Source organism: Vigna umbellata, chromosome 6, assembly GCF_029865625.1.
Source record: "Vigna umbellata cultivar VRB3 chromosome 6, Vumbellata_1.0, whole genome shotgun sequence".
NCBI classification, from domain to species: domain Eukaryota; kingdom Viridiplantae; phylum Streptophyta; class Magnoliopsida; order Fabales; family Fabaceae; genus Vigna; species Vigna umbellata.
This window is the reverse complement of record NC_142170.1, coordinates 13,934,956-13,955,746: the sequence shown is the minus strand read 5'-3', so window position 1 is coordinate 13,955,746 and position 20,791 is coordinate 13,934,956. Positions and strand designations below refer to the sequence as shown.

The window sequence follows — 20,791 nt, the reverse complement described above, 5'->3', positions numbered from 1 at the left end:
CAAAATATCATTTTTCATATCAATTAGCCTAAAAGAAAAGTTAAAGTGATATTGGAGTTTATATTTCATTTTGATAAATCATCTTTCCATGCATAAAAGAAAGGGAGTGGTAGAAAGTCTCACATTTTCTATCTCAATTCTTAGGAATTTTATATGTAATTCAAAGCTCTATACTGTAGGAATTGATAACTCACCTTTTTCAAAAACCAGTTGTCTCCATATCCAGGACATTGAATCTAAACCACATTTCATACCAGTAGCAGATGCTTGAATGAATTTGAAATTGCAGAAAATATAAAAAGTTGCCTGTTCTATCCAATTTGATTTACCCCCAAGATCAGCAGGGTTGATGATTACAATGTGGAAGCTCTATGGAATTATTTTAATTTGAATAGCATACATTTACAGCAAAGGATGTGTAAAACCAGTTCCACGAACCAGTTCCACAGTACCTCGTGATTGCACCAATAAATAACCCAACATGACTTGCAATGAACTGTGCTATAATTCATCGTGATGCTTTCCCTCCACTACTGGTACTTGTTGATGTAATTTAAGAAGGTAGCTAGTAGCTAATGATGCATGAAGTGCAGCTCCATAAGGAAGTGCATCTTCATTGACTTTGTAATATGGAGAATGTGGTAACTCAAGACGCTCAACAGAAGCATCCTCCATTCCAAGGAGGAAGAAGTACCCTGGAAAAACCTCTTGATAGAATGCAAAGTCCTCAGATCCCATCAATGGTTGCAAGTCCTTAACTTTATTGCTACCAATTAAACTCCCAGCAACACTTTGAAAGAACTCATGCAAGTCACCATTGTTCACTGTAGGGGGGAAGAAAGGTTTCTCTTCATCAAGAAAGTCGACCGTTGCATTGCATCTCTGCACTGCAGCTTGCCCAGTGATAACCTAAATAAAAAACTCAGCCTTAGCCCCTCATAGAATTGCAGTGAAAACTACAATGGTAAAATCATTTCTTGGTTGCAACAAAAGCCAAATAAGTTTGACAACAAAGGAGAAAAGGCCTGAATTGGGATCTTCTCATGCACCTTTTTCACCAAACAAGTACACATAAAGAGAGACAAATGTACAGATGAATTTATTCTTCACAACAAACCTGTTCAATCCGATGTCTCAGTTGCATGAAACTTTCTTTTGAAAAAGCTCGAAAGGTACCACCAATTGTGACAGAGTCTGGAATAACATTGAAAGCACCACCTCCTTGAAATTTTCCTACAGTCAGAACCTGTGGAGATATTCTTTATGTTAGGAAGACAAAGAAGATTGGTCCATAAACAATGAATTATTTCTGCAAACAAGGCCTTCATTATATTCAATAAACAGTCAGACAAATAATACTCTAGTAAGTTTCTCAATATGTGTGTGTGTGTGTGTGTTGCCACAAGAGTGGGCAAAGCATAGAGCCTCCAAGTCACTATTGTATAAGTTGGCCAGAATTGCTGTTCCTGATAGCATATCTTTGCCAAAGACCCTTAAAACACAAAAGCTTTCAATGCTTCATATAATGACGAAAGGCATAAGGTCTCAATGCTCAAATTAAGAGACAAAAAGGTGGGACAGATTCTTCCAAATTATGTGTAGATAACAAAAGAGAGTGAATGAAAGAAAACAAGGGAAACTAAAATTGCTAATGATATTGGTTTCAAGCTAAGGCTCAGCTTATACTCTCCAGCTTCCCTTAGTTCTTTCCCATGCCCACACATAGTCTATATGAGAATATAAAAGACAGAATGGCCAGTCTAGTAGTCATGTTTTAAAAAAATGGTACAAACTGAAAACTCTTGAACAACAATAAAGGGTAGGTGGGTAGGGCCAGATTGCAATGAAATAAAGTTACCTGGGAGTCCAGAGGATTGGCCTCGCGAGATACAATATGCTGTAAGCTAACAATGACATTGGAAGCTGCCAATATTGGGTCTATAGAGTGCTGAGGGATAGCTGCATGACCTCCCCTGCCATTTATTGTTGCTTCAAAGAAGCCACTTCCTGCAAAGATAGGACCTGCCCTGGCAGCCACTTCACCAATAGGAAAGGTAGGTGCAATGTGCAATCCAAATATGGCAGACATATTTTCCAAGACTCCAGCATCTAAAATTTTCTTAGCCCCTGCACCTCCTTCTTCGGCTGGTTGAAAAACAAGAACAACAGTTCCCTGTAGTGACAAAGTAATAAATGCTATCAATTATTCAATAAAGAACTAAAACAATAAAACAACAAAACTGAGAAAAGAAAGTGGTGAGTTCCATTGGTAAGTTCAAGTATCTGTCTTGGAATAGTAGATGGTACAGAGACCAGCCTTTTCCTTTTCCAGCGTTCTTCTTGACATGTTATGTCTTTTTAATACTAAAGTTGCATACCAGGAGATAAGAGTACTGAAAGTTCGTTACATAGAATGTTCGCATAATGAGAAATCATAATTGCCAAGGTTAGAAACAGATGTCATGTTTGACTTTGACACGATTACAATAAATAAAAAAGACAGAAAAAATTCGAACAGCAAAAGCACATAACAAACAGAAGAGTCGCAATCTTTAATGAAAAGGTAAGGAATCTCAAACAACTGTTGGTATTTCAAATAGGTAGTTACTCGGAATACGTGCATAACAAAGCATAACTATTCAATCAAAAAGAGATGGGAGTCAGTACTGCATTTTTTTGGTACTATTCAACCAATCCTATAATTATTTACTTATTAATTTATTCTATCAATTTTTCATTAAACCTTGAAATGTTTGCTTTTCTCTTTAAGAATAACTAATCATTTAGAGGAGTCATATCTCATATTCTTGACAAGATGGTAAAACTGGAAGCAGTATAAGTCTCCCCACTCAAAAACTATTTGAATAGCAATACTTCTACAAAGCATTTAACTACCAGTAGATCAGCGCCTTGCCTGTGTATAAACTATAAGTATAAAAAAAAAAGTCAAAAACCATACTCGAATCTCATTTTCATGCTCCTTGAGAATCTTTGCCGCACCGAGAAGCATGGCGACATGAGCATCATGACCACAAGCATGCATCTTTCCAGGTACTTTACTCTTGTGCTCCCATTCCACCAGTTCCTAAGTTTGAAGACAGAAAAAAAAAACCAAAATCAACGAAATATACACCGAACAGTGCAGCAAATGGGAATATAACCTATAAATTGGAAATGGGTAAGAGTATTAATAATGAAAAAATTGATTAAATAAATCAAACTCAAATGGATGAATTCCATAAAAAGTATAGTAATAATTGAAAAGCTAGAAACTTGATACAATTAGAAGAAGGTAAGAATAAATGAAAAAGAAGGAAAATATATATATATATATAGAAATCATGTAGACCTGCATAGGAAGAGCATCCATATCAGCTCTTAATGCTACAAAAGGAGGGAGCCCAGTCCCTATGAAGCCAATAACACCAGTGACTGCAACTGGGTATTTATACGAGATGCCCAATTTATCCAATTCCACTCTTATCAGTTCACTGGTCTGAAATTCCTCATAACCCAGCTCTGGGTTCTCGTGAATCTTCCTCCTGATACCCACCATCCAATCAAAAAGCTGAGGATCCTTCGCTAAATCTAGGAACTTGGTGGTGGAGATTGCATGTGAGCTGGAGGAGGATTCTGAGAAGATGGGTGTTGCAACAAGGAGATGAAAAAAGATGAACAAGTTGACCCTACTGAAGAAAAAAGCCATGGCTGCCTTGAACTTAGAGGTGGGTCTGGGAAAAAACAGTGAACAAGATCAACCAACAAAAAAACACTCCAGTCACCAAACTATGCAGTTGTTGTTCTTATTGTGTTACACATGACTGACAACATTTATTTTTGCCATTTTTATAGAATTTTGTTTCGGACATTTTTTAAAATTACTTTATTTATTTGCACTGTTGAATATTTTTATACCTCTACACAGATGGTCAATTATAATTATAATTATAATTATATAACAATTTTTATTTTTAAAACGATTAGTCAATGAAATCGTTCTTCCCTGATCAGAAATCACATAGTTGTGGCGTTGTCATGGAAAACTTACCTAATAATTAGATTAAATACTCTAAGCAACAAGATTTTTTTTATCGTCCGACAACATTTTTCGATATTTTAAAGCAAAACAATCTTGATTTGGACTGATTTCTTGAATATTTCATTGCATTTGAAACGTGAGTTAAAATAAATATTTTTTATAGCGAAATAAAATAAATATTTTTATAGGGGATTAAGAAAATGTAACAGGAAATTAAATTAATTTGTTTTCTAGATATTTTTTCATTCTCAATCATTTTTTTAAGAAAAATCGTAATTTTTAATTTTATTATTTTAAATATTAGTGATAAATGTCCTGACATTTTTGGATAAAGTAATTAATAAAATTTATAAACTAGTTGTAATAGAAAATGGTGTTCTCTAAAATTAAAAGTATAACGTTTGACATAAATCTATTTGGTCTCTAAAATCATTGTCAATTAAAAAAATATGAATTATAAAACCATTAAATTTAAAATTTCATGTCTAACTCCAATATTATTAATTTTTTTACAATTATTTAAAGAAAAATATTTAGAAAATAGTATATTGTTTTACCTGAAAATATATTAAAATGTATGGTATGGACGGTGATAAGGAATATATAGAAAATAAAAAACGTGTGGATTTGAGCATGCGGCCCTGTAACGTCCAATCAAAGCTGGTGCGTAGGTCACATCACAGCACGTGACAATTTCATTTATTCAATCACTCTCACATCACATTTTAACTTTTTTTATTATATATATTAAATTTATATACTCAAAATACAAACAAATATTAATTTATTTGGAAGCAAGTCAGAATATGAAAATAAGTAATATCACAATATTTTAGATTAATATCATTATCAATTAGGTTAAGCACTTTATTTTGGTGAACTAAATATTCTTATAGTTAAGAAAAGAGAGAGTAATATGATTACTTTATGTTTAATTTCTATAAACTATTTTGCTAGTTTTATATCTTTTAAATGTTTTTTAGAAATCTTTATATTTATTAGTTTGTGTCAACGTAATTAATAAAGAAATTAATTAAAATAATAAAAACAATTTAAATAAAAAAAATACTCGAGTAACTAACCAAATCATGAAAAGATAATTTGAAATATTTTTGCTTCCATCCTTTATTAGGAATTTCCTGCGCTTTTCTTTTTTAGCATACTTAAAATTAGTAAAAATATTATCTTGAATTATACATTTCATATTTTTTATGAATAACCTGTCCAGAATTATTTAAATAATTTATTTTAATTTATAATATATTTTACTGGTATTTCGAAATAATCATTTCATGTAATCATATTTAAAAATATATTACAAAATATGTGTAATTTGATAGTTTATAACTTTTTTAAAATAAAATTCTTTTAAATGTATCAAAGACTTTAAAAGGTGTATTTTGTTCATCGAACATATTTACGGAATGAAGAATAAAAGTTTGGACAGCTTCGGCCCATTTTCTTTGTATGGGCCCCATGAAAAAACCCAATATATAAGCAGACAGAACTTCATGTTTGTTCGTCGGTGTTTTGTCCTTTGTTCATTTCCATTACGTTCTCACTTTTTCCTTCTGGATGTGGCTCTTCCAATTCGTAAACCCAGCAACAAATTTGCTTAATTTCTGTTATCATCACTGTATCGTATGACCGTATGAATGCTCCTAATCTTGAAAAGTTTAATCCTGAAGTTATTTATTGAAAAGCTTTATTTTGCATCTAATAAGGTGTTTTTCTTTTAACGTTATAGTTATGTTTGGTTGTCTTCTTTGATGAATACGACGTTGGAGTTTCAAGGGACTAATCTTAGATTGTATTGGAATTCTCGTCAACATGCTAAGGAGCCATGAAGACTGGTTTAGAAATGAACAGAAAATTGTACTGTGGAATTCATTCAAATTGTCACTCTGTCTTCTTTTATTGATGAATCAAAATGGAATAGCGGATGACTGGGAAAACAACATATCGTTTGGCTCTTCTGAGCACTTCTATTGTTGCCTGACATTCTGAATTCCATTCGACACCGACACCGAATATTAACTAGAGTGGTTATTATTTGAAACGATCGATTACACATGTGTGGTTGTATAGTGTAATTCGTTGATGGACTATGCTTTATTGAATAGCGAAAATGATATCTTTTGAAATTGTTGGAATCAGATGCCGCATAAATGTCACTAATTTGTTGCTTACTAGTATCATTTTGCATTGTAATTAGTAATCGCGCTATCAATGTAAAAAATATCTTGTATACATTTGAAAGATTTGCTTTTGGCATTTGGCAATTTTCCATAGGAAGTTAGTTGCCCTTGAGGTAAAGCAACAGAGGATCCTTACTGTTTTTCCTTTTATAATAATAGCAAGTCTGATTCATGAAAATATGAAGTACTAGCGCGTAGTGCTGTTATATGGATACGTCGTTACAAAACTCTCATTGTTTTGTAATTGACAGAAGACGCTGTAGAAGCTTCCATCTGCAACAAATTCTTATAAAGTATTTTTCCTGTTTGGCTTAGATTCTAGACAGTGTAGAGGAACATCCAGCAGTGTTCAGTAAGTTCAGCAGAAGTTGGAAAATAATGTTGATGTTTTATAGAAAAAACGCTACTCCAATACATTTAATTCTATCTACGCCCGTCAAAATAAAGAAATTAAACGTGTGCTTAGATAGCTTCAGGAACGCATGATACTCCACGAAATCATGTTTAATATAGGTAAAAGATGAACAACCCACAACCTAATAGTTGAGTTGAGATACAATGGAGAGTCTTAAACGAATTTGGATTCTTGCTGAGTTTTGGGTACTGTTCTTGTACCAGCAGAGAATCTGGACTGGTCTTAAATGCAGTACCAGACATAAACTTAGTCAGCTTCTGGTGACAATAAGGATGAACATGCTCATGTGCAGTATAGCTCCCTTTTGTGGCCTTGTTGGTTCTGGCTCATTTCTCTAGCCTATGTGTATAACCTATGTTTATTCGTTCTGCTTCGCTGTTAATGTAAAACAGTCTAGTCTACATACGACACCATATCTCTGGGATTTACAAATAAACTATTTCAATGTTTGCCTCTCATTTCAAAAACATGAAATGCTATCTAATACCATAATTTTTGGATTCCAAACCAAAATTTTAGGAGATTTGGCTACATTTTACATCAACAAGCATATTATCACTAGATGTTAGTTCGATTCTTTGAATGTTTAAATCTTATGCATGTTTGCCCACTTGTATTTCTCTCGACCATCCTTAATTCTACTGCTTTTGTTCTGTCTAAGTTGCTTTCAAATTTGGATAGAAAGCCATGCAAGCCTTGTTTTTTCATGAGCAAGGGAGATTCGGTCTACAAAGTTATTTTGAGGAAATAAACAAAAGGTTGGAGAGTCCATAGCCGGAAGAACAGCAAGAAAACTACTTAAGTCACAACATGTCAAGGTCTGATCCGTAAAAAAAATCAAAAATAAAACCCTTTGTATTCATCAACAGAAATTGTCTAATGCCAATAAGCCCGCACGACATCTCCAGTCCACCGACGAAAAGCCTAACCTCATGCAGAGATTAAGAATGAGCAAATGTATTTCTCTCATGCAGAGAACGGGCGGGTTAGGTTTAGCACATTTTCAGCAGAAGCATACACAACCACATCCATCACACGCCGGATTCAGACCAAACCCAAGTCGTTATTCCAAAAGGCAGTGAAAAGACAAATACAAGCATTGTATAAACGTATTAAGTATTCACACGATGAGACTAACATAAAGAGAAGTCATAATACCCCTCAAAAGTAAAGACCAAATAACAACCGAATTCGGATTAATATACAGAAAACATATAGCATTGCATATTCGGCGATGGATCAGGATAGTGATAGAGATGATGATGATGACGGTGACGATGATGCGACAGTATTAATTGATTAATTAATTACGTTAACCTCTAGCCTTGAGTTCGGCGAGGCGGCGAGACAAGTCGTCCTCGTCGACCTTGTCGGCTTCCTTGGTCGGAACGGCGTGAGCGGCGGGCTGAGGGAGGCCGACGGAGACCTCAAGACCGTAGTCGTCGGCGACCTGCTGCATGAGGCTGTTGACCTCTCCTTCGGGAGTGGAGAGAGAGGTTGATCCGGCCATGGCGCTCTCCATGAACTCCGCCTGGACCTCCATGTTCACGAACTGCTTCTCGAACTGGTCCATCGTCTCCGACATCTTCTGCAGGTTCCCCGTAGCCAGCGATGACTCCAGCGATTTCACGATGTTTCCCATCGACTTGCTGATAGTCGCCATCTTCGCCTGCGTGTCAAGCCGCGCCACCACGGCGTCGAGGCGTGAGGCCAGGCGGAGGTAATTCATCTGCTCCGTGCGCTTCCGGATGGCGTTTTCCGCGTAGATCCGGGCGCCGTCCATGTTGCCTTTCTCGATCGCCTTCTTCACCTTGAGCTTCTCCGCCTTCTCCTCCTTCTCGCACTTGCGCGATTGACGCTGTAGCGACTTTGACGTGAATTTCAACTCCATGATCTGGTTCATCAGCTTCTCCGTGTTCCCCATCGTCACCGATTCGCTTAGCTTAGGGTTTTTCGATTCCCAAAATTCAGAAAGAGAAATAGAAGAGGAATGGAATTTCGAATTTTGAGTTAATTTGAAAGAGAGACCTTTCTGACGTTCCTCTTTATGGCTTCTTTTTCTATGTGTGGAATAATTGACTGGGCCGGGCTCCTTCCACGAAAATACTCTATCACACTCTCCGCGTTAACCTTCTCACACGGCCCAAACTCTGTTTCTATTATTAATATTCAAAACTTTTAAGCAACAAAACTATTTATGTAAACAATTTGTATGTATTATTGATCAATCCAAAAAATTAAATCAAAAAATTTATATTATTAATAATTATAATTAATGTTATTTATAATTTTTATTATTTTTGCAGGAGTTTCTGATGTTGCTTAAAGTCAGTTTTAATTAATATTATTCTATATAAAGTCAGTTTTCTATATATGATACTAATTGTTTTGTCTAGAAACATGTTATTATGGGAAAGTTGAAGACAGTGCTAATGGCAACAAAGCTCGTGAAGCAACTTCTAATTACCTCCATGTTCAAATATTATTTAACAAATTATTTTTACATTAATATAATATTAATTGACAATAACTAACCACGTCGCTTTTCAATAAACTTTATAAAATTTCCGTGGGACCGTTAACAATGAATGTTCCTATTTTTTAAAATATTTATATTATATTCTAGGTTAATAATATATATATATATATATATATATATATATATATATATATATATATATATATATAACTAGATTAAGTTAATAGATAAAAATAGATAATAAAAATATTATAAAATATCTGAATATTAACTGTAAAAACTACAAATATGATAAGAAAATTAAAACCGAAAAAAGAGAAATTGCAACAGTTTTATATAAAATATTTCAAAATAACAATTATTTTAAAAAAAATCAGTTAATAACTATATTTCTTAAAAAATCAATTAATAATTATATTATAAAAGACAAAATGGAAATAAAAATTATGTAACGAAAAAGTATAAGTATAAATAATAATGAATATTCTGTGTAATTTATAAAATAGGTACCCAAATGGTTAATATCATAGCATTACATCTGAATTTTCTCCTCGTTTAAGTTATGAAACCAAATTTCAACTTAATTAAACAAATAAACTTGACCAAATTTTTAAGTTCAAATAAATAGCCGAAAAAGAAAACAAATGATTAGAAAACTTTGAAAAAAATGTGCCAACATAGCTTATTTGGTTGTAGATAAATATTCTAAAAAAATTATCTAATGATTCAATGATTAAAATACTTGATAAATTAATAAAGTATTTTCATTCATGTAAAAAATAATACAACTCAAACTATTTTCTTTAACATTTTCTAGCTTGGTATTTACATTGGAACCTCAACATTTATAGTTAATAAATTATTATTATTCTCGTACCATAGGCAGCAATGGATGAACAGTTCCCTTAATCAATTGCCTCTCACTTCAATGTTGTCTCGAATGACCCTTTAATCAAACATTATTTAGATAATAGCAACTTACAAAATATTATAATTACCTTTTATTTAATTGTTTTCCTAACTTCAACCTTTTATATCAAGCACAGACGTAGCCGTTATTCAACTATTATTGCACAATTATGGAACCAATAACTTGTTTAACCAAGTTTTCTATGTTCTGATACTCATAATTGTTCAAGAATAATTTAAAAAGTGTCAGAACCCGATATCTAGTTTGACAGTTTTATGTTTAAGGAACAATGTCTTCTTGCAGTTATACATAGCCTTCCTGTAGAAATTATGTGACATGAACATCAATCCTTCATTCTTAAACAACTTCAAGAAAAAATTCAACCCATATATCTCCAGACAACATAAAAATATAGAACTGAGTTCTAAAACACAAACTACAAAAGGATGGTGGTAATGTAAAAAGCAAAGTTAACACTTCTCAATTCACTTCCTGCCAGCAACCTTCACAGCCTGTCTGTTTCTCTTCTTAACTCCAGACTTTGCAACTTTCAGACTCCTATTCACAGCGCTCAACCTTGCCAGAGCTGCCTTTTTCAGATCAGGTCTGTAGTAGTTATCCGCTACCTAAAACGCAAACCATAAAGTAAACAAAATTAGCTGCGTAGTTCCAGTGAAATAACAGTAAGTAACGAGAAATGATTAACAAAAGAAAGAGACCATTATCGATGGCATTACTACTTCCATGAAAGAAGTTCTAAATGATAAAAAAGCTCAGAAGCCAAGCGTAACAAGTAAATTTCATTGAAGGAACCCAACTACGGATTTCTTCTTACATGTTAGAGGCTCATCACCGCTGGGTAAAAACCACTCATGGCAGAGTTTAAAAAGACTCCGCTGTAAAACTTGACGCACCAAAACCATTTTTTCAACAGACATATTTCTCAAACCAACAAATTAATTTCAAATAAAGATAAAGGAGGGCTGCCGAACATGATGTCACTCAAGTTCAACTTGTATTGCATCGAAATGCCTTCAAAATGTAAAGCTACTACCAGAACCCCTAAACATGATAGAAAATATACCTTTAACAACTGACAAAAAACACATGCATCATTACAACTATTGGGGAATCAAATAATTAAAGTGAAAAACAAAAATATAATTAGATTTCCGGAATTATTCACTGTTTATCCACACCATAAAATGCAACGGGGAAGTAACTTCTCAAAGATAACAGCTCAGAAGCCAAGCGTAACAACTTAATTTCATTGAAGAACACCAATTAGGAATTTCTTCTTACATATTAGAGGCTCATCACTGCTGAAAAAGAACTAGTTCACGTTTGAGGTTCAAATGGCTTTGACTTAAAACATGATCGAACAAAACCACATCGCATTCAGTCATGTTTCTCATCGAACAATTTCATTCATTTAAAATATACAAATATGATGAAATGTACAAAAACACAACACAAAAATCCCATTTACGTGTTTCAAAATGCCTTTAAGTCTAACAAGTAATCTGCAACAACCATCAATAATCTAGGTAAACAATATATATCTAACTTACATTAACTCAAAAATAACAATGTCCTAAACAATATACTATTTCTCAATTCAACTGAAGCAACGTAATTATTTTCACATAAATAAAGAGAACCCAACAACAAAGCCCACCAGGTGGCAGTTCATAGATAGAGAAAAACAGCGAACCCAGCACACGTTGTTGCCAAACGTACATAAAGGCAATACAAACCATCAACATTTTCTCTCAATCGATACCAAATATAAATGAAGCTACCACATAAAACAAAACAAAAATCAAATAGAAATATAATCAGCTGTCCAGAACCATACGCCATTTACTCCATGTCATAGAAACGAAACAGGGAAAACACCCCAAAAAACATAGATTGACCGATTTAATTCTCTACCAAATTACCTGATTTTGCACTGCCTTCGCCATTCTTCGGAACTCCTTTTTCATGACAGACTTGTGAAGCAAAGAAGCAGGCTTATTTTGTTTCCTTGTTTTAGTTGTGGCAAGTATAACAGATTGGTCTTTACCAGCAGGCTGAATAGTGACGGTTTTCTTGTTCGCCAAACCTAACATGAATTCACAAACAAAAATTGATTATCCACAATAACCTGGCCTCAAAATAAAGAGTGTAAGCACGTAATCAAGGCTTAAAAACTCTACAACAACTAAACCCTATAAATCAACAAAACGTTTAAAATAAACTCCACTTCACTAACAGGATAATTACCTGAGTACTTGAAAGTGTTGAGGTTGTAGAGATTGTTGGGCTCTCTGCTGAACTGCACGCTCTGAGTGCCCCTTCCGAACTCTTTTACCAAGAAAGAGTTGTTCTTCTTCACGATCTCCCAAATCAATTGTCCTGGCACTGTCGTCATTCTTCTTCTTCTACTACTACTTTCTCACCTGATACGACCACACAAGATCTAAATTGAAATCACAAGAACCTTCGCTCGTTTTGCAGGTGAGAGTGAAGAAGAAAGCAAAGGAATTCTTTCTGTCACAATTTATAGCGAGTAAAATGGAAAACCCTAATTCAAGGCCTTCGAATGGACCCAGTCTGATTGTTTATTGTTAATGGGCTGCAACCCGTATAGACACCCACCTACATAAGCCCAAATGCGGATGTTACTCCTCCACCACCACACTCTTCTCCATCCACTTCTCCCAAATTCTTTTATTTTAAAACATTTTTACTCTTACCATTTTCATTTTTTCTTACCCTAATTCTACCATCTCTTATTAACTGCGCAGCCACTACACCTCACCCCCACATCTCTCTCACGGACTCTTTCATCTTTTTTCCATTTCCGTTTTCTCCCTTCTTCTTTCTTTTTTTTCACTTTTATCCTACTTGAAGTCCTTACAAACTCTACAAGTAGCCCAATTAGAGGCCAATCACTTACCATTCGTTAATTGTCTATTTTATAATTACAATTTATGAGCCTAAGAAAATAAAATAACTAAATAACTGCAGATAAAATAAAGTTAATCCCATCCTCGGACTATATTTTTGCAATATATAGGATTGGTTTTTTTGCAATATATAGCAACACAAAAATATGTTAAATAGCAACACAAATTGAGTCTCAGAAACCAAACATGTGAACACTTGCACATTCTGACCAAAGTCCACGTATTAGAACGCTAATAAAATAAAGACTAATGTATCATAATTATGATAGAATAAAGACATTATCTTACTAATCACTACATGTGTGTGAAGACGTAGCATGTCATTGGACGGATGTGAAGATCCGTGAAGTCCTATTTTAGATGCACTTAAAAAGAAACTATGCACATGATTTATAAAATTCTGTAATTTATATTTCAATAAAACTATATCGTAACTAAAACACTTTTTCTCTTCTTCGATATTAGAAACCTGAGAATTGCGTGTTTGAAAAAAACATAAGAGATTAATCCAACCCTACCCAAGTAGTGACATGGAGAGAAATCTAAACTAACATAAATTATTATGATAAGTCTGCCTCCAAATTTTCTACTTGGACGTACCCTTTAATCCAAAAATTGAGACCAAAAGCCAACGCTAGGAATATTTAAATAAATATCTCTTGAACAAGTACACATCACCATCTACAAAAGAGTCATATCTTAAATATTTCTATCTATGTCGTTTTCCGCCATATCTCATTTTAAGTTTAACACGAGAGAGGAACATAAAAATATATAAATTTATAGCCATTTTCTTAAGTACTTTCAATCCAATTCTCTTATTAGAATTGGGATTTCAGTTGCATCAAAGTCACCTTAAAATACAATCTACTTTTAAATAAAAAATTAAATATGTTTTTTTTTTGGGAGTAGGGTCAAGATTCCCACGAAACACTCCCCATATTTTTTTCCTTGGTTAGGTAGTTCTGAATACTTTTGGTCAAAATATTTTTCTATGCATGCTCCAAACCGTCCCGGTGTGCTTGGCAAAGAAACTTCATCACTCAAGTTGGTGGTTAATTCGATCAGGAATCACAGTAAAATTTTAAATTTGTAATAAATGCAATCACATATATCTTTACCTTTGACATTTATTTATAGGTTTTAAGATAGGCGAGTAGTGAAATATTAATCACGGCTCAATCATGACTCGTTTCTTACTGAGTAACTCTTACTAATAACCTTGATTTGGAAATATGTTTAGAGGGTTTTTACTCATGGAAGTCGTCTCTCATCTCCATGATCGTGCGGTCAGTTAATAAGCAATACTTATTTATTTTGGTTGGACGATACATCACACTGTTGACCGCAACTTGTTGGGACCGATCGTCCCTCCTTGATGATCTCATCCAGTCGGATCCGGTGGCCATACAATACATTTTTATTCCTTAACTCTAAATTAAGTTGTTTTTGAAATCTATGATTCAATTTAGTTTTTTAACTTTAAAATATATAAATTGAATCATTTTAACCAAATTTCACTCAATTTATTTTATATTTTAAACATATTTTATAATAACATTTAAATTATTTGTCCTGATATTAGTTAATAAACACCATTAAACCTCAAATAAACTTAATAAAATTTATTTAAAATAATTAAATTCTGACCATTTAAAAATTAAAGGAGTAAATTAATCTATAAAGTTTAATTATAACTTCTACTATAAGTAAAGAAGTTAAGAAGGAAGAAAACATATTTACCCATGATTGGACCTGGTCAAATTGAACTAGAGTGGGTCCACAACAGTTCCCTTTGAAGTCAATTTAAGACGACCGCACAACTATTCGAAGGTAGACTGTGATGCGTTGTTCCATGTCATAATACATATCTAGAACCAACATCAATATATCCAACATTTCCGTGGTAGAGATTCATTTACAGAAACTGAGTTTGCGAGGATGTGGATGCAAAGTGGAAAACCAATTGCCAAGTTGAAAACTCAAATAAATTTTTTAAAAAATGTGCATTAATGGTTATTTCCTTTGAGCCTCGTCAACCCTCCATTGAAAATGTATATATAATTATATATAGTGCAGTTCTGTACCTCCAACCAGATTCAATGAAATCAACCTCCATTACCAAAAAATATTAAATGGGCAAGTAGCTAGCCGAGTAGGACACAAGCATACAAACAGCCATAGGTTTTTCAAAAAGCTATTATTGAAAACAGCATACAACAAATTGCGCATGTAAAATACACAGATACGGTAAATAAATTAGAATCTCCAAGTCATGGCATTGGCAGCACTTCTACGTGATGACATTGAAAACAATCTCACTACAACAACATTCATATCTAAGAAAATACATGCTGTCTTTCTTTCTTCCATCATTGGTAAAAGTGAAGAACACCACCATCCACAAACATAAAAATCCAACACAAAAGAAACTTTAAAATCGATCCTATTGCAGTGGCTTACTCGTTTGTGATCTCCATAGCACGATATATATGATATACCGATATCCCAAAGACTTTAACTTAAGCTACTGATATATATAAATCTTTTCACAACATGTTTAAATATACATATATATCAGAATATTCATAAATTTTCATAGCTAGGCCCAGGAGTGAAAATTGCAAGGTTAGACCACCCATTAGTACCATTCCAACAGCTTGAATCACCATTTTGCATACTCAGAAAACTTGCTGCATTCCCATTCCTTTCAATCTCCAGCACAGGGTTCCGACCAGAACCCGGATCCACCAGGTGACCCGAACTAACATCCTCCCCAAATTCTTCCATTTGCACAGCTTTTAGATTCGCCCCACTTGATTTCAGACCCACCAAGAGGTTCCCCAAATGAGCACCCGATGCCAAAAGGGAACCGAAATTCCCACCACCACCAACAACCGGGCTAGGGCAAACACGAGTCGGGTCGGGTTCTGGAGCAGGTGACGGGGAAGCGCGTTTGGTGTTGGCGGATGAGGATGATCGTTTGGCGTTCTTTCTGCTTCCACCCCCGACGGGGATGTTTCTCAAAGCACCTCCTTTGGTCCAATACCTTCTGCAATTCTTGCAAAAATGGCGCGGCTGCGAGAGGTTGTAGTTGTTGTAGTAACAGAACTTGGTGTTGACGGAATCGCAACGCGGACACTTAAGCTGCTCTTGTTCGGGAAAGTGGGGTTTCAAGGGCTGGAACAACGCTGGATCCTGCATTCTCGTATTCGAAAAAGGACTTCACTTTGGAAGCACCTTTTGTTTAAGATCTCAGAAGAAGTGAGGGGAAAGTAGAAAGAAGACAAAAAGGTGGGATTTTTGTTGAAAGGATGAGAAGGGTTGGTTTGGGCTGAAGTAGAGAACCGACCAAAATCGTAATAAATGAAGGTGAAGAAACAACCTTTTGTATGCAGAAGCGAACGAAATCCAGGACGAAGTTGTTGTGTGTTTGAAGATAAAGAAAAGAAAAGCTCAAAGGGACAGAAAGCTACAAGGGTGTGATGGATGAGTGGAAAGGCAGAGAGATTGATTTGTGAGGTGATTGAGGAAGTTGGCTTGTGGAGGGAGGAAACTGGCTGAAAAAATAGGCACTGATTTAACTGGGCTAAGCAGATAGCTAACAAGATTCGAGAAATTAGGGAAAGTAAGGATATTTGAAGAGTGAGTTTGAAAATGTTGATGAGATTATAGAGATTATAGAGATTATAGAGATATGAGATGACCTAACGTGAATGTGACGCGTGAATGATAACTACCTCTCACTCCGCAGCCTTCAGATAGAAAGGGAAAGTGCACAGTCTCTTCTCTTCTGCACACTGCTCCAAAGATTTCCATCACTCTTCTGCTATATTCCCGAATCCACTTAACCAAACTTAACTAACAAGTTAAATAACAACTTTTTCTTTTTACACTCATCTTTTCTTCTTCTTCTTCATACATATCATGTATAACACTCATTAAAACGGTGTGCTTTAGGTGCAAGATCCCTATCATCAATGACAAATCATCCTTAGAAAAATACACAGATGACTATTGTGAATAACTACCCTTGTCTCGTTGGTCAATAAGTTCAAAACAAACGGACAACAAACAATAAATTTTAGTTGGTTTGATTCAACATCTGGTACAAGAACTGTACAATTAAATACAAGTACAACAATGATGTAATAAAAAAACTGGTAAAGAGACAAACAAGAATATCGAGGGAAGAATTAACCATAAGAACATATATTCCCTGTGTGGTTATAAACTAATAAACATGTGACTATCGAATCACCTCAACACTCTTTTTTTATTTTTTCTTTTGAATGTTTGCGATGTTGGAATGACTCTGTTAACTTAATTATCAGATTAATAGAATATCATCCAAAATGACCTCATCACTGTTTTGTTTTACTTTATTCTCTTGAAAATTAAAAAAAAAAAAAAACATGTATTTTAAGAAAGGGACATGACCGACATAGATCGTAGATCGTAGATCGAAGCTTGATGAGTTGGGTGAGCCCAGCCAGGCGAGTGGGTTAGAGCCGCCGGCAACTGTGGCCCAGTGAGTCCACGACAGGCTTGCGCGTGAACAAAGCAAGAGCCATCCATCATGATGTGGTTTTCATCAATGGATCTGGACCGTTGAATCGTATCGATGGGATTGAGAAGGGTTCTTGCGTTGAGTTATCGCCACCCCAACATAGCCACGGTCAGTGTCACCTCCGACATGTGGCAGATCCCCATAAGTGGCACACGCACTAGCAGTAAGTGGGAGCTGCTGGTGATAAGGCTATAGTGGTAAATTTGGTATTGGGAAATGCTAGATCGACACGCGGGTGAGACGTTAAAGAAGGTGGGTCCCAGGATTTTGTATTCCAATTGGGTTTTTGACTGGGTGGTGACTGTGACGTGGAGGGTGAGGCTAAGGAAGCACGTGGGTCCTACTGTTGTAACGAATTATTTGGACGGCCATGATTTGATATGGTTGATGGATTACAATTGAAGAGAGGCACCGTCCTCGTGCGCACACCGCATAGTTGAATGATTAAGTGGGCCCCATTTACAACTAGATCTATGAATTGATTTAAATCCGATTAGAAGACCTGATTTTATTTTACCAGATATTAGATTAACGGATAAATAAATTTTGAAAAATCAATTCGTTGAGATATATGTAATTCACATAATCATTTATGTGACTCTATGACCAACCTACTGAAATTTACCTTTTATTTCTAATGGAAATAGTCAAGTTTACATTTAAATAAAAGTAGATAGTTATTTTATTTGTTTATTCTTGTTATTAAATATACAGAAAACAAGTCCACTTCTTTTTAGTTTTAATTTTTTTTATGAAATAAAACTATCCAATAAAAAAATATAAAGTCTCTCGAGTTAAGAAAAAATAATGTTGTGGGTGTAAATTAAATTCACAAGTTTTCAACATCGTAATAGATCAACAATAGAAGCAAACACAATCAAAATAACAGAAATAAAAATAATGTATTCTTTAAGTGGAACAAAACTAAGAAAGTTAATAATAAATGAATTAATATACTTTTGATTTCACAAAATAAATAAATTTTAAATTCAAATTCTTTAAGACATTTTTCGTCATTGAGTAATAAGTTGTCATTAAATACAAATTAACAAATTAAGTAATTGTATTAAAACTTTTACAGAGATTAAAATCTTCAGTGAATTGAGTCATTGACATATTTTGAGGCAAAGGTTCATTTAAGATCTCTTTAATTTCACCATCTTGACTAATTTCTCTAATTTCATCACGTTGAATCATCATCTCTAAAAAAAACCCTCCAGGCCAATTACCAATTCTTTCGGATGTCATTATGCTTGTGAAAATTAGATAAAATTAGAAAAGACAAAAATTATAAAATAAAAACTCATTATAAAATCATTTTTTGTAAGAAATTGTTTAACAACAAGTATTTCTGATTTTTTCCAGGTCAATTACCAATTTCTTTATGCTTGTGAAAATTAGATAAAATTAGATAAGACAAAAATTATAATATCAAAACTCATTATAAAGTCATTTTTTTGTAAGATTGTTTAACGGCAAGTGTTTTTGATTTTTTCAATTGGGGCTACAGTAGGGTGTTTCTGATTTTTTCAATTGGGGCTACAGTAGGGATGACAGAGAAAAGATTGGAGTGAGAAAGATGAAAGAGAAATGGTTGAGAGGAATGAGAGAGGTGAGTAATACCCTTAACCTTAGAACTTAGAATCCATGGTATATAAGGATATTTTTGTCTACTAAAATCCGGTACACATTACTAAAATGTACCAACTGAAAAACAGGCGTACGCGCGTTAGCAAACCCCTATATATATATATATATAAACAATTTGAAATTATAATATCTGAATTTTATATTATAACTCGATGAAAATTTATATGATATATTTCTTCAAAAAGAAAAAAAAATACATATTATATGAGTATTTTTAATTGAGTATTTTTTTCATCAAAGTTTGTGTTAGTTAATTTTTTGTTAATTCAGTAATGTATTTGTTATTTTGTTAAATTATTTTACTCACATTTTTGTCGTATGTTTTGTGATTAATTTGAAACATCATCACAATTTACAAATAATTTTTATTATCTTAATTAAAAAAATGTTACATAATGTAAGAGCTCATAAATTTAGTGTTATGAGAGAGACAGATGTCTCAAAATAAAGAGACCAAGTGTTGCATGAGCATATAAATAGGAAATTTAAACAAAGATGGTCTCATTATTTTTAGACTCTGTATTTCTCTAAAACAGAATCATCTACCTTTTTTCTCTCTTCTCTCTAGAAATTCACATTTCTTCTTCATCGATCATCAATCAGACCGTGGTTGAGCCTGCCTAGTGTCAAGAGCTTTCCTTTGCACCGATCAAGTTGTTGTTTTGAGCGGGTAAGTTCAATTCCTTTGTCTTTTTGAAAAATCCTGCATTTCCTGTCACATGCAAGCCTTGTGCGGTCTTGCATGTGTTCATCAGCCTTTCATTCTGATTATGTTTATGTTTCTGGTTCGGTGGTCGGTTTCCTTTCACCGATCCAAAATCTATAGATTGTCTTGGAATCACTTGCGGTTTAGCAAAACTGTGGAGAAGTTTTAATCTGTCAATTTGCTTTGAGGTAAGGGAAGCTAATTCATTTAATTGATTGATTTATGATGTATGAAAATTGTTGGTTGATGATACTGCATGTATGTAAAAGTTGAATGTTGTGTGTTCGGAAATGTTCGTGTGGGCTGTTGAATGCTATGGTTATGTTGTTTTCAGTTCTATAGAATTCTGGGAGTTTTACCGAGAGAATTGTGAGGCAGTAAAATGATAAAAATTGGGGAATTTGTGTTCAAGGTAGTTTGCTCTGTAGAGAGATATTGGACAAGTTGTTTAGAACTGGTTAGAGCCTTTGAATTACTCAAAACTGTACAAAAAGTAGGAAATCTGATTTTCGATCCTTGAGTTGATGATTCTGCAGAATTGACTCTTAAGTCTGAGATGAAACTCTCTAAATGATGTTAGAAAGGTTTAGGTATTCTTAGTTTAGTGTAGAGATGTGTATGATTCATGTTTGGAGGATTAAAAGTTGGGGAACATGTTTAGTTTTGGTAAAATTTGATGTGTTCATAACTCTGCAGAAGTTTCTGCAAAATTATGCAGAAAACTGAGGGTTCGCTGTGACCGCTCGGTCATGCGCTTATTTGGCCGATCGGCCTTTTTCTGCGCTCTGTTATTGATAGGGTTCGGTCTCTTTGGAGTCCTCCCGGTTCATGACCGTTCGACCTTAGTAGCGCTCGGTCTCGGTAGTGCTT

The 20,791-nt window shown here is 34.2% G+C and overlaps 4 protein-coding genes and 2 non-coding genes across 6 annotated transcripts; all 6 read right to left on the bottom strand.

The window, feature by feature from the left end:
* Positions 1–230: 230 nt before the first annotated feature.
* On the bottom strand, positions 231–3,822 carry LOC124820343 (IAA-amino acid hydrolase ILR1-like 4). Its single transcript, XM_047292014.2, has 5 exons — positions 3,350–3,822; positions 2,960–3,085; positions 1,859–2,173; positions 1,118–1,246; positions 231–909 (listed from the first exon to the last, which is right to left on the bottom strand). The coding sequence occupies exons 1-5, from the start codon at positions 3,704–3,706 to the stop codon at positions 502–504; spliced, it is 1,335 nt and encodes a 444-aa protein (XP_047147970.1). The 5' UTR covers positions 3,707–3,822; the 3' UTR covers positions 231–501.
* Positions 3,823–7,731: 3,909 nt separating this feature from the next.
* Positions 7,732–8,693, bottom strand: LOC148196833 (ESCRT-related protein CHMP1B). The gene has a single exon (XM_088092240.1). The coding sequence runs from the start codon at positions 8,574–8,576 to the stop codon at positions 7,965–7,967; it is 612 nt and encodes a 203-aa protein (XP_087948366.1). The 5' UTR covers positions 8,577–8,693; the 3' UTR covers positions 7,732–7,964.
* A 1,606-nt stretch (positions 8,694–10,299) lies between these two features.
* LOC148196830 (large ribosomal subunit protein eL28y-like) lies at positions 10,300–12,567 on the bottom strand. The gene is made up of 3 exons (XM_088093406.1): positions 12,310–12,567; positions 11,985–12,148; positions 10,300–10,667 (listed from the first exon to the last, which is right to left on the bottom strand). The coding sequence occupies exons 1-3, from the start codon at positions 12,455–12,457 to the stop codon at positions 10,527–10,529; spliced, it is 453 nt and encodes a 150-aa protein (XP_087949532.1). The 5' UTR covers positions 12,458–12,567; the 3' UTR covers positions 10,300–10,526.
* On the bottom strand, positions 10,810–10,900 carry LOC148196832 (small nucleolar RNA R24). Its single transcript, XR_015780526.1, has one exon. It is a non-coding gene; the product is annotated as a small nucleolar RNA R24 (small nucleolar RNA).
* On the bottom strand, positions 11,277–11,367 carry LOC148196831 (small nucleolar RNA R24). The gene has a single exon (XR_015780527.1). It is a non-coding gene; the product is annotated as a small nucleolar RNA R24 (small nucleolar RNA).
* A 2,679-nt stretch (positions 12,568–15,246) lies between the features above and the next one.
* LOC124843840 (uncharacterized) lies at positions 15,247–16,891 on the bottom strand. The gene has a single exon (XM_047320673.2). It carries the CDS (start codon positions 16,197–16,199, stop codon positions 15,582–15,584), a length of 618 nt encoding a protein of 205 aa, XP_047176629.1. The 5' UTR covers positions 16,200–16,891; the 3' UTR covers positions 15,247–15,581.
* Between the last annotated feature and the right edge of the window lie 3,900 nt (positions 16,892–20,791).